At 36.2% G+C, this 14,055-nt stretch overlaps 1 protein-coding gene across 1 annotated transcript in view; it reads left to right on the top strand.

The window, feature by feature from the left end:
• Positions 1-14,055, top strand: part of LOC106458536 (huntingtin-like) — a 269,635-nt gene that overhangs the window by 148,301 nt on the left and 107,279 nt on the right. Inside the window, exons 33-34 of the mRNA XM_022384781.1 lie at positions 8,553-8,656; positions 8,906-8,981. Coding sequence (XP_022240489.1) covers positions 8,553-8,656; positions 8,906-8,981 — 180 coding nt within the window. The remainder of the gene's footprint in view (positions 1-8,552; positions 8,657-8,905; positions 8,982-14,055) is intronic.

Genomic DNA, 14,055 nt, shown 5'->3' on the forward strand with positions numbered 1-14,055 from the left:
GTAAGATGGAAAAGCATCATTGATAAGAATGGAGACTATTTCATGTAATAAAAGTTTTGTTAAGTTGTTCATGTTTTTTCATCTAAAAAAAGCGACATTAATATCTTGATGACCTAATACATATATAATGTATTATAAATGAAATGTGACAGTATATTACAAAATACTGGTCTCAACTAGAACACAGTGAAGACAGGTCACTTTGTAAAGGCCAGTTGTATATTGTAATATGAGTGCACTTGCTCCACATCGTTGCAACTTCTGTAATGTTAGTCAGGCATGGCTAAAAGGTCAATAAAACAAAAATAATAAATATATGTAGATGTATAATGTTATGAGATTTAAACCATTTAGTCATCCTAGAACGAAAAAATAAGTGTAATTTATATCTATTTCCTAATTTTTGATGGTGATTATGAAGTTGGTCAAACTGACCAAATCGTACAGAAATAGAATAGTGAAAAATAACAGATAAAATGTAAAGTTTTTCTAAAAATAACATTTGATAATGATCTGGAGGTTATAAATATTTTGTACGCGAAATTTGAAAATTATATAATGCATAAAGGTATTTTTAAGCTTAAAATCAAAATTACTTTGCATGTTGGATAGTCAACACTCAAAAAGAAAAAATACACTACCAAATCCTTACTTAAAAAATGAAAAAAGAAATTATATTTTGCGTAATGTTTACTGATAACACAAGCCTTTGATGGTTTTATTGTCTTGAAATTTTACATGTTCTTCAGTAATACCTGTATGTAGAATCCAAAAATGATATCCATTTTTTCCATCACGTACAGATTTTTCACAAACCAGCATAATGCAATACATAAAAAAAGACCACAACACGTAGTTTTGAGAGTAAAAGATGTAGATTTCAAAAAAAAAATCAAGAAGAATTAGGATGAATATTCATTTGACATCAATGTTCTTCCCTTTTCTTCAGTTTTTTTGTATTTTTGTTAACAAATACAATAATAAAAAATTTTCAATGTGGTAAATGAAATAATAATTTGATATAAGTAAACTTTTTTTTTCTTCCCAATATCTAAAATTCTTACATGATAGAAAAAAATAAATATTATTTTCGAAATCTGCACAGCTGAATAATGGAAAATCTTATTAAAACCAAAACAACTTTTATTGAGTTTAAATTCACAGGTCTGTATAATTGCAAAATTTTGTGAAGAGAGTTAAATGAAGATGAATTATGATAATAACTTCCAATGATTTGATTGAACTGAACTATCAAGTAAAGACCAGCACTAATTATATTGTTTTCTGCCACAACCAGTCATTATCATTACTTCTAGCTGAAAGTCCTCTTTAATTCATTAATTAGCAGGTAGTTTCAGCCTATAATTAATGCTGTCAGTTACACCTTAGTTCAAAATTGAAGGTGGAGTGAAATTCTTACTATCATTGTATACATTCTTAATATTAAATTTCCGATACTGTACGTTACCTCTACGCACGCACACACACACATGTGTGTGTGTGTGTGTGTATATATATATCTATTCTATAGGTATAAGAAAAAAAATGTTCACATGCCACAGGCCTTGCCCTCCCACGTACTCCACAATCATCATGGTTCAACTAGGTCTTGCATGTAAATCATCAGGCTACCACCCTCTACCAGTAGTGTGACACAACCTCTTGATGCATGCGACTCCCTCTGTTTGATTCTACCAAACTATCACTTCTCTTTTGACAGTGCACTTGTCAAGATTTTTCATTGTGCTCCATTCATGTATTTTTTCTTTAATATTACATACAAAGTAGAAATATTCTTTACTTCTTTTACTACAGTTTATTTTGTAATTTTAAGTGATAACTTACCTTTGTTGTTCTTTTTTTTTAATTAATCATCATGACATGGTGAATTCTGAAGTTCATTTTACCACTTCGGTGGTTCTACCACCTACTTCCAGCAAAGTTACACAGGCTTCAGGTCTGGGGAACTCGACTGAGGAATTATCAGCTTTAATTCATTGGGAGATTGATCATTATATGAGTTGACCTTCTTCTCCTGATATTGCTAGATTTTCTCCTGAGGCTCAGCATGGCCAGGTGGTTAGGATGTTTGACTCCCAATCTTTGTGTTGTGGGTTGGAATTTCCGTCCCACCAAACATGTTTGCCCTTTCAGCCATGTGGGGTGTTATAATGTGAATGTCACTCCCACTATTCATTGGTAAAAGAATAGCCCAAGAGTTGGCAGTGGTGGTAATGACTAACTGCCTTCCCTCTCGTCTTTCACTGCTAAATTAGGAATGGTTAGCACAGGTAGCCATCGTATAGCTTTGCATGAAATTCAAAACAAACAAATTTCTTCCTGAACCTGCTAAACCTGTTTGGGATAACAGAGATTTTGACAGCCCTTTTCCTCCACCTAATTATGCTGTGCCTTACCAAGACTCTCCTGCGGAATCTGCTAGGCCTAACTCAGCCTTTTTAGACATGATTTTAACCATTTTCCTGATTTTGTATAATACTGTTCTTTCCTTATTACATGACACCCCATACTTATAGTATTTTGTTTTCCCTCCTCCTGATGTCGTGGCTCATGCTGAGCGTTTTGTCTCTCTGTTGTGAGAGGGGCTAGGATTCCTTGACCTCCATGCACTTTGGATCATTTTGCCTTGGCTTACCATCAGGTGGATTACCCTTTTTATGATTCTCAGCAGTTAGAATCACTTTCGCCTGTATGGGGGGCTGACCCTGACAATTCTCTCTGTTTACCTCACACCCAGTTTCTCACCTTTGTCTTACCCTTATCGCTCTCCTACAGTACTTGTCCATCATACATCTCCTTTCTGTGGCACTCCACTGATCTCCTGAGGGATTTTGGGGGGATACCTTCTCCTTCCTTACCTCCATGTTGTTGCAATTGTTCTCTTTGACTCTCTCCATTCACATATGGTTTATTTGCTGTTGGAATCTTCTGGAAAGGACTCTGTCTTGTCTCATGTTCATTTACCATCCACTAATCTTTGGGACTTGCAGATAGCTTCTCCATTTGTCCATTTTTGGGGATATTCCTGAGACTTTGGAACCATGTGTGGAATCTATGAGGCAACATTCGACACTTACATCTTTGGTTGCTAATTTGTTTCATTCTGAACCCTTAAAATGCCCTGTTACTGTTCTGTGTCCTGCACCCTCCCATTCTGTACCTGTTCCTACCACTAGGGGTTCCATCATTTGTTGAGTTTCTTGATGCAGGTTTCATCATTGCCAGCAGTATCAGTGACCATCCTGTGGGTTCCGGTCCAGTGGGGGCTTGTTTGGCCAATTTTTTTCTCCTATGGCAGGAATTTGCTGATGATCATTGGGTTATCCAGGTTTTATCCAAAGGACTTGTCATCCAATACCTTTCCCCACCAGTGTTGTCTCATATACTCATATCCTTTCCATTACCTTGGGATCTTACTACCAGAGAGCTATCAAACCTGTCTACCATTCTAGACCAGGTTTTTACTCCAGGCTGTTTGCGGTAACCAAGAAAACCAGGGACTGGTGCCTAATAATCGATCTGTTCTGCCTCAATCATTTTTTGAATCTTCCCTGATTTACAATGGAGTCCTTTCTCACACTAAGTTGGGCTTTTTGTCCAGGACTGTGGAAGACCAAAGTAGATGGCTCGAATGCTTTTCTCCACATTCCTATTTCTCATCAGTCGAGACACTATCTTAGGTTTGTTCACCATGGGGTTGTGTACCAGTTTTGCAACTTACCCATTTGGGCTTGCTTTGATTCCATATGCCTTTTGTTAGGGGTCAAAACATTTGCCTGACTTATGCATGCTCGGGGGTTGTGCTTACACCACTGTGTGGATGACAGTCTTTTGTTAGCTTATTCCGAAACGGAGTCTTCACAACACACTCATTTGCTTCTGACAGAAGCAGCTCAAGTAGGTTGGATTATCAAGTTGGAAAAGTCTTACCTGTTACGTACCCAATATTTTGTCCACTTGGATGTCTTTTTCAACACCCACCTCAGTTGGACCCAACCTTCTCCCCTTCAACTACATTCATTGGAGCTTTCAGTTGTTCATGTCCATGCTACTCCCTATCTTACTGCTCGTGAGGTTCTATTGTTTTTAGGAATCTGAGCTTCTATGGAAGCACTTATCCTCTTGAGTCGAGCACATGTGCAGTCTCTTCAGTGGATGCTACACAACCACTAGAATCTTGTTCAGGATCCCTTGGATTTTCCCATGACCCTTCCTCCTTCCCTCATTGATGATTTGTATTGGTGGTTGAACAAGGCCCACATTTCGTCAGGTATACCAATTCTTCTACCTCATACAGATTTGCATCTCTTCACAAATGCTCCTTTCCATGGTTGGGGGTGTGGGTCGATCAGCAGGAGGCTTTCAAACAATGGTCTATGGCTGACAAGTCATACCATATCAACATCCAGGAGCTTCTGGCAGTACAACATTTATTAGATCAATTTCTTCCTGTTGGCCAAAATTCACTTGTCACGATCCTTTCAGACAGTTCTTCAGTGATGGCATATATCCATTACCATTCTCATTCCCTTTGTGTTCAAATCTTGGATCTCCTATTTTGGGCCCACATGCTTGGGATACGTCTCCTTGCATGTCACGTTCCAGGTGCTTTATATTTCCAGACCAGACAAACTTTATCCCATGGAATGGTCTCTCGCTCTTCAGGTTTTCCAGTGGTTATGCCTCTGGTGGGGTACTCCTCAACTGGATGCATTTGCCACTTTCCTCTATTCCAAGTTACCACCTCTGTTTTGGTCTCCAGTTCCTCATCCACACACCCTAACTGTCAATTCATTCAACCAGCATTGGACCAACCAATACCTTTATGATTTTCTTCCCATCTGTCTTCTTCCTTGGCTGATTTCAATCATCCATCCCACTCTATATCAGGTCCTTCTGATTACTCCTGGTTTACCAGCTACTTCAGCTTTGAATTGCCTCTTCTTCTTATTCCATCCATTCTACATCAACCTCAGTCACCAATGTTTCATCCTGCCCTTCCTACCTTCATGCCTGTCATTTATCAGGTCCTTGGCAAGGAAATCTCGATTATCTTGGTGTGTCACTTCCTTTCTAGCACGTTCCATTTGCTCATCCTCAGTGGCAGTCTATCAGCGTAAATGGAATGTTTTCCACCATTGGTCATTGAGTTGGGGTTTTCCCCTTCTCGACCCACTCTTCCTCTTTTTATGGGTTTCCTTACTTTGCTGTTTGATTACAGGACTTCTGCCTAGTCCATCACAGGTTATTGAGCAACCTTATCCCACACCTTCTGTTTTCCCTGGTACACTTTAATCTTTACCTCCCCTACCCTCTCTCTTTTGTTGTGTTCCTTCCGTTTTTGTAGATCTCTTCATTGAGCAGTCTTTCCAGATTGGGATGCCAATGTGGTTCTTCACTGCCTTACTCTAACTCTGTTTCAAACTTTGGCCTCTTGTTCTTTGTTTCACTTGTCCCTTAAGACTTATTTCCTAGTCCTATTAGCCTGTGGGCTTAGTCTGTCTGATATAGTTACTTAGAACATTTTACACACACTGTTCTCCTTTATCTGGATCGGCCTTTCCTTCCCAAAACTTCAGTGGCTTTTGAGGATAATTCTTCCTTCTTGCCAATTTCTCTTCTTCCCATCTCACACCTTTATTACTGGTCGGATCTGGATAGACTTCTTTGTCCCGTACATGCTCTTCTTTGTTACATTGCCCACATAGCTTCCTTCCACAGTTCCTATTCTCACCTTTTCATCCCCTGGCAACAGTCCTCTGTACATGACCTTTCTCCTTCTACTCTTACAAGTTGGGTTTGGCAACTAATTAGATTGGTATATTCCTTTTTGTCTCCTTCTTTCTGAAATTTGTACTAGGTGTCTTCACATCAGATCAGGCATCCTACTTTTTTACCTGAAGCTTCACCTCATTTGTCCATTGGAGGAAATTCTTCAGTCGGGTATGTGGATTACACCTCATATGTTCATCTCCCACTATCTTCATCTGGTGGCTGTTTTTTCCTTGTCAGGGTACCATCTTCTACCTGTTGCCATCCTTCAAATGTCAGTGAGGCTGTGACTGGGTAAGTTATCTTTTTTATACACTTTTTAATTTCTTACATTAGCATGTCCTTTTTCTTTAAGGATTCCACTCTGTGGTGAGTGTTGCCTGTCCACGTATACTTAATATATGTAAAATCCACACTGTACAGCCAAGATGAAATCATAAAATATAATATACCGTTGGCCAATAATGCACACTGCAGAGATGGAGTGTTCCATGAGATTGCTTGTAGGTTTTTCCCTTGCAATATATTTGCTTCATTAATATGCCTGTTCCAGACCATGCTAATCTTTGGAATTACATGGGCAAAGCAAAAGGGGATAGCTACCTATCCCTTCGATTGAATAAATCAGTTGAGGTTTGCTTTTCAAAGTAAGGTTTTCATGGTCACCCATTGCATTGTCTCTGGTGTTGGCATTCCTCTAGACTGTCCTCTATGTTTTATCCCCCTTGTTCTTCTAGTGGAGTATGGAAGTCCTTGCCACTTTCCAGTTCCTAGCCACTTGGGTGGTGGACTTTGGGGGTATCCTCCTGAATGTAATCACCCAATAATATACATAAACTAAGAAATTCATTGAGTAGAAAGTAGGTTGGTGGTGTAGATGGCATGTCATTCTCCAATCATGCGCTCTATCTCTGTACATTGAGCTCCTAGGGTTGATGTTGTGCTCAGCTTCTGTGCAGTTCTATCTGGAGGGTGCAATTGCATATAATTGGTTGAGGCAATCCCCTTCTAAATGATGGGACCCAGAAGTTTGCAGTGCTCTCCAATTCTGTATGGTCTTATCTAAGGAGATGATGTTGCCCATGTCTACTAATAAAAATGCTCTACCTCTGTGCAGTGGGTCCCGGAGGTTGATGTTGCACATGGCAGTTTTATCCGAAGAGAGAAGCTGCTTATAATTTCTGGATGCAATCCATTTTTGTGTGGTGGGACCTGAAGGTTGCTATGATGCTCCAACCTTTGTGCATTTCCATCCAGAGGATGATGTTGCTTTAGAGTTGATCCATCACATTGCAGTTCACTCCTTCAGTTGGGATCCCTCCTCTCACCATCATCTAGATTTCAGTTTCAGTTGACTGTTTTTTTATTTAGAGCAGGACCAATCAACATAAGTCCTCACATGTGTTGCTTATGTTTCCTCTTTCTCACTGAATTTGCCTCATTATCACCAAACTCTGTGCAGTGGGTCCCAGAGGTTGGTGTTATGCCCAGCTTCTGTGCAGTTTTATCTGGAGGGTGAGGTGATTATATTTTTCATCGCAGGTCATCCACTTCCATGCAGTGGGACCCAGAGAGTGCTGTTGCACTCATAATTCTGTGTGGACCTATCCAGAGAATAATGTTGAATGAGGTAATAGTTCTCCCTATTGCACTCAATCTTCTGGAGTTTCATGGCCCAAGGAACAGTGGAGGTACCAGTCTGATTAAGTTTGATTTTAATGTGACTTACCACATGGGCACACCTGTTTCTGCCATCATTCAGATGACAGATGTATGGTTAGTTGTGGATTTGCACACCTTTGCCCATTTCATAGATCAGCTTGCACAGTATGTATTTCTGTTCTACTGAGCTTGTGGTGAAGGTGGTGTGGACCCTCCTCCTACCACAGATCAGAAGTTATATTTCCAATACTGATTGGTTTTGGACTGGAGTTGATATGCTGTATACAGTCCATTGCACACTAGTCACTCTGTACCTAGGAGCACATCCATTTTAGCTTTCCCCCACATTACTGTCTGTAGATGTTTCTTTGACAGGATTCAGATTATGATATACTGGGGTTTGGATTCCAATCCAACCATTTTTCTCTCTCCTTTTGGTTGTGCTCATCCCTTATTTTCTACCCATGTATGCGACACCTTTTTCCACACTGGGTGCAAAGTATACCTGGTAAAGAAGTGGTGCAGTCTCCCACATTTGATCCTCTATGGGGGATCACAATTCTGTGATGTTTTTCAGATGCTTTTGAAGGATGCTTATTTCTATCCCACGCACTGATCCCTCCATGTATTCATTGTGGGATTCTAGCTTTATATGTGAGAAGAGGTAATGTACCCTATCAAAAGTTAAAACTTTCCTATACTGAAAATGTATTTCTGACAGGTACCTTCTCTCACAATTGCCACACTTCCTCCCTGCTGAAAACCATTGCTTCTTTTTCTGCCTAAACCCAAAGTGATTGTTTGGTAGAATCAGATAGGAGTCACGTACATCAGGAGGGTGTGTCACACTCCTATTGGTGGAGAGTTGTCACATAATGATTTACATGCTAGACGAAGTTGAGCCACAATGATTGTGGGGTACATGGGAGGGCAAGGCCTGTAGCATGCAAAAAAAATTTTTTGCATATAGGTACATTTTCAGTATAGGAAATTTATAGAATTTTTAGTAAATGTAAGTTTTAATGTTTCTTCCTTGGTTTTGAAGTATTTGTTGTTGAAGAGCAAACAATCAATGACTTTGTTCTATTGTTATTTAGTATGAAAACTTGAATGATGCTGAACAGATAACCTGGTTGATTGTGCATCATGTTAATGATCTGGTTCAACTGTCAAGTGAGCTCCCTGTACATGATTTTATCAGGTAACATAATGAATGTAAATGTATTTTGTATTTACTTTGTTATTTTTCTTTTTACAAATGTGTAATTTATTTTTATTTTTTTCAGAGTATTATGTTACCACACAACTTAGTTATTATATTCATGTATCAAGTATGTAAAGGTTCATATAACATTCATCATTTGATGTTTATTGTTTTTGTTCATTTTAAAGAAAAAAATTAAAATTGAAAAAACTGCTTGATAATATTAATAATTATGGTTTGTTTCAGTGCTGTTCATCGTAATCCAGCTGCCAGTAGCTTACTTGTTCAAGCAATTCATGCACGCTGTGTTAATCTATCAAAGGTGAGAAAACACTGAAAAATATAAAACTTGTACTTCGAGAACCTTACAGCTGTGAATAAAACATACTAAAATTATGTCACCTGTAACAACTTGTTTACAATAAGGAAAATATGCTAAATCAAATATTTATGAAAAACGTTGTATTATGCACACCACAAAATTTATCTTTCAGTAAGAAATATGAACCAGAATACATTTGTTTGTATTAACATGTCTTATGTAAATTGAAGTTTCTGTTAAGTTTCACAGCTTGCTATTGTATTTGGAGGATGCACTTGTGTTTATTAACATATGTGTAATGTTAGATTTCTGCTTAAGTTTCAAATCTTGCTGTGATATTGAGAGAATGCAATTATGTTTATTAACATACCATATGCAAGTTGAGATTCCTGCTTAAGTTTATTAATATACAACTCAATGTGGCATCAAGAAGGTGAAATAAATTATAAGCAAATTGGCTATGGATCTGCTCCCCAGTGGCACAGTAGTATGGCTGTGAACTTACAATGCTAGAAACTGGGTTTTGATACCCATGGTGGGCAGAGCACAGATAGCCCATTGTGTAGCTTTGTGCTTAATTACAAAACAAAACAAATGAAACCTATGGATCTTAGGAGTAATTAGGAATCTTCCTCATGCAGCTGCACATTTTAGAGTTTGAATTAACACCTTGTTTGAAATATTTAAAAAAAGAAAAATGTACATGCTAACATACAGGTTTTTTCTAATTGCAATTTTACAATGTAGATTTTTTTTCTGAATAAGCATTTAAGATCTGAAAAGTCATTGAAATATATAAACAAATACTCATTAAAACATCTGTATACTACAAGAAATAACATAAAATTATTTTATTGGCTATTACTAGATATCACTGCAATATGCTGACAATACTGGGTGATTGATCTTTCCATTCAGTGTTGATGTATTTGAAAAAATAGTTCTCACAGGTCAGGGAAACTGGAAAAACTCAGTGAATTTTGTATTTTGCATTGCTGCTCCGAGAAACATGAGGGAATTTCATTTTACAGATAAAAACAGGGAAATATCAGTGAATTTCATGTAATTTGATGATGCTTCTAGGACACTGATGCCAAAAGAATAATTATCATTAGTATCAAAAAATCTCATACAGGTACTTTATGCATAAACATTGTTCTGTCTCTTTTGTTTACAATTACTTATCATGAAGTAGGTAGGTATCTGTAATATAATATGTAAACAATAGCTATGTTCCCACCTAACTAGATCTGAAAAAAGATTTTTCTCAACTTCCTAAAACTAATTCGTGGAGACTTGTTTTACAGCAGCTTAAAACCCCTAACAAATTACTATTTAGAGATAAGCTGTTCCCATTAAATAAGTTATTTTGATCTTTTAGTGCATTAACAAAACAGTTCCCATATCAGTAGCCACAGAAGGAACACACAATAACCTGGATATGTTATGTCATTTACTTATTTTTGTTGTAACTTGAAATATGTCATAATGAAAATGAACAGTTCAGTTAGTTTGGTGAAGCATTGCACTTTAAAGGTGGAATAAAACTCATTTTGATGAGTTATTATTTTTATTTCATGTATGTGACAGTTAAGGAAACTGTATTAAACCAAATATGGATTGCAATGTATTATAAGTAATTTGGAAATAATAATAAGTTTTGAAAACAAAAAATTTGCAATATAGAATATCCTTAATAGTAACTAACAATGTCATGTGAGTTTCCAAGAATAGTTTTCTATCCATGAATATTTTTAGAAACAGTTGAATGCATCATTTTTACCTAGTAATATGTAATTTAATGCATTGGATATTTGAGTAATATATTACCAAAATTTATCTATTTTCAAACAAGATGCTAGGGACAGGAAAGATTAAAAAACAAAAGATAAAAATGAGTATGCTTGGCTTTATAGAATTTGAATAATAGCTTTTGTATTGTTGTGAAACTACAGACTTTCAGACCACAGTATGCTCTTGAGATCAAGATATTAATTATTATGGAGATTGTGTTGTGCTAGTGTGGTTGTATGGGTAGTGTGCTAGTATTTATCATTGTGTCTAAAGTCAAGGGTCATACCAGAATAAAAATATTGTGAGTGCGTTTAGTAAACGTTTTACTTATTAAAAGTTTTTTTTAATGTAATAAGCAACATTATGTAAAAACAGAGTGAAAAACTTGACATCTGAGTGGTGTAATATTGTAATGCAGTATCACTGTCAGTGACAAACATGTTTGTGTACAGTGACATTCATGTATGTGCCAGTCACCATTAGCATACTCTCTATGAGTATAATTGTATATTATGATGCCATATGGTTATAATACAACTATAAACATGGATGTTTTTTAAGTTGGTTTGATTCTGTGTATGAAGTGTCCTGTATGAATAATTAAGAGTTTACATTTGTAAATATAACCTGACAATCTTGTGAAAGGACAAAACTTGCATAAGCCTGAAAATATTTTTGGTAACATGATCAATCAATAAATAGTCACGTTTTTTCAAAGATTTCAGTACTCTTGATAAAAATGACCTTCATACGAAAAGTTTAAGAGCATAAGAATATAATACAAGGGGCTCTGGGTCAGTGGATGGATTCAGTAATGTGTGAAATTGTTTTATTGATATCAGAAATGAGTTTTTTGCAGTGTATTGTTAGCAGCTGAAAGTTTTGTACAGATTAGAAAATATTGGTTTAATAAATATTTGACATATGAGAAGATTATTTATTTGTTAACCCTATCATCACTGGTCAAAGGCCATGTCATGGAGTTTGTTGACTCACATTCAAAATTATATTGAACTACTATTTTATGAATGTGTGTCAATAAGTTTGGTATCAAATTGTAGATTATAATTCAAATTTTAGACTTATACATTAGTTAATTTCTCAATTTAAAAGGAAATTAAAAAAAAACCCTAAAAATTGATTTTTGTGTGTTACGTGTTATGTTGAATGCAACATTAATTCAAATTAGATGTTAATGAGGTCCAAATTTTTTTATCTTGGTTTTTGAGGTCGGTCAAATCGATCCAACCTGTACAGAGACACGGTTGTGAAAATAACAGATAAAATATGAAGCTCTTTTCTAAAAAAACATTTGATAATTATATTATCTGAAGGTTATAAACATTTTGCATGTGAAATTTGAAAATATTTTGATACATATAAGTATTTTTAATCTTAAAATAAAAATTACTTTGCATGTTGGATAGTTAACATTCAAAAAGAAAAAAAGCACGAGAAAAACATTACTTAAGAAATCATAAAACTTGATGGAAAAACTATTATTTTGCATACGAAATCCTTGTAATGTTTACTTATAATATATAAAAGTTTGTGAAGATGCACTTAGTAATTTAAAAGTTATGCCATGAAAACTTTAACAAGCACAAAATGGTTACAAGGTCAGTCCCTGGGACCGAGCTCATGCTAAGAGAGTTAAATAATATTCCATTTTACAACAATGAACATGTTCCTTCCATGTATTAAAAGTTAAAACATAATAATCATAAATGTTAAAATCTATAGTGTTGCTTATGGTGTAATAAAATCTCAATGATTTAAATAAAAATTAAAAAGCATAATTAATAGTACTATCATCAGAAAATGGATAAACTACCATTATTATATATGTGCTCTGATAAAGTATCAATAATTCAAGAATAGTATGATTGATCATAATGAAACTTTGCAAGATGACATTTAAGCAATCTGTGACTCTTAATATACTGCTTGTCTTATTTTGATTAAACAGAATGTATTCAGAGCTGTGTAATACTGCTATGTTTCTAGGAGTGACTGGGGGATAGACACTCCATATGAAAATTCATAGCGATTGCAGGTAGTGTTGCTCCAGTATACATCTATGCAAAGCTCTACTCGCTACATTGTTGATATTGTATATAATTATATAGTTTTGTGTGTGTATGTGTGTGTGTGTATATATATATATATATATATATATTAAGTCATCAAGAAATAAATGTCATGTTTTGGAACACTTTCATTAACCACCCCCCGAAAAACGTACATCACATATAATAGTTAAATGAACTGCCTAAACGTCACGTGTAAAGTGTAAAGTTTAGTATGCTCTAATCCCTTATAGTGATGGCACACAATGAGACACATTCGACATGTAATGCTGTTTGAATACAAGAAGGGAAACAACGCCTCTGTAGCCACAAAGAATATGGATATGTTTTGAATGTTTGTAAGTGTCAACGATGGTTCAGCAAATTTCGTTCAGGTGACTTTAGCCTTAAAAACTCTGATGGCAGGAGCTGATATGTTGGAATTGATATTGACGCCCTGAAGTCATTTGTTGAGTCTAACCTAAGGCAACACACTCGTGCAATGGCCCTGAAATTGCATGTCTCTCATAAAACATCTAAGGAATATGGAAAAACTCCATAAAGAAGGTGTTTGGGTGCCTCACAAACTCTCAGGTGATCAACGTGTGAACGTTGCTTCGTCTCTACAGGCACGTGAATCATTTTTGGACAGAATTGTCACCGGTGATGAAAAATGGATTCTTTATGTGAATAGTAAATGCCAAAAACAATGGCTCAGTCCTAGAAAAAACACTTCCGACCCCAAAACCTGGACTCCATCCACAGAAAATGATGCTTTGCATTTGGTGGGACATCAGAGGAGTACTTCATTTTGAACTCCTTAATCCACAGCAACCTATCAATGCAGAGATCTGTAGTCAGTAACTGGAACATTTAAATCAAGCTCTTCATCAGAAACGCCCTTCACTCGTCAATCAGAAGGGTGGTGTTCTTCTCCACAACAATGCACGTCCACATGTGGCACGTTTGATGCAACACAAGATTATGGAGTTGGGTTGGGAAGTTCTCCCCCACCCACTATATTCTGCAGATATTGCATCGTCAGATTACTATCTTTTTTGTTCGCTGCAACACCATTTTAATGGGAAAATGTATACAGATGTGGAAGGTGTTAAAGAAAACATCGACATGTTTACTGCTTCAAAGCCAAGTGATTTTTTAATCAGGGCATTGGCAACCTGACTGTAAGATGGAAAAGTATCATAGGTAAG

The sequence above is a fragment of the Limulus polyphemus genome, unplaced genomic scaffold (genome assembly GCF_000517525.1).
Source record: "Limulus polyphemus unplaced genomic scaffold, Limulus_polyphemus-2.1.2 Scaffold482, whole genome shotgun sequence".
NCBI classification, from domain to species: Eukaryota; Metazoa; Arthropoda; class Merostomata; order Xiphosura; family Limulidae; genus Limulus; species Limulus polyphemus.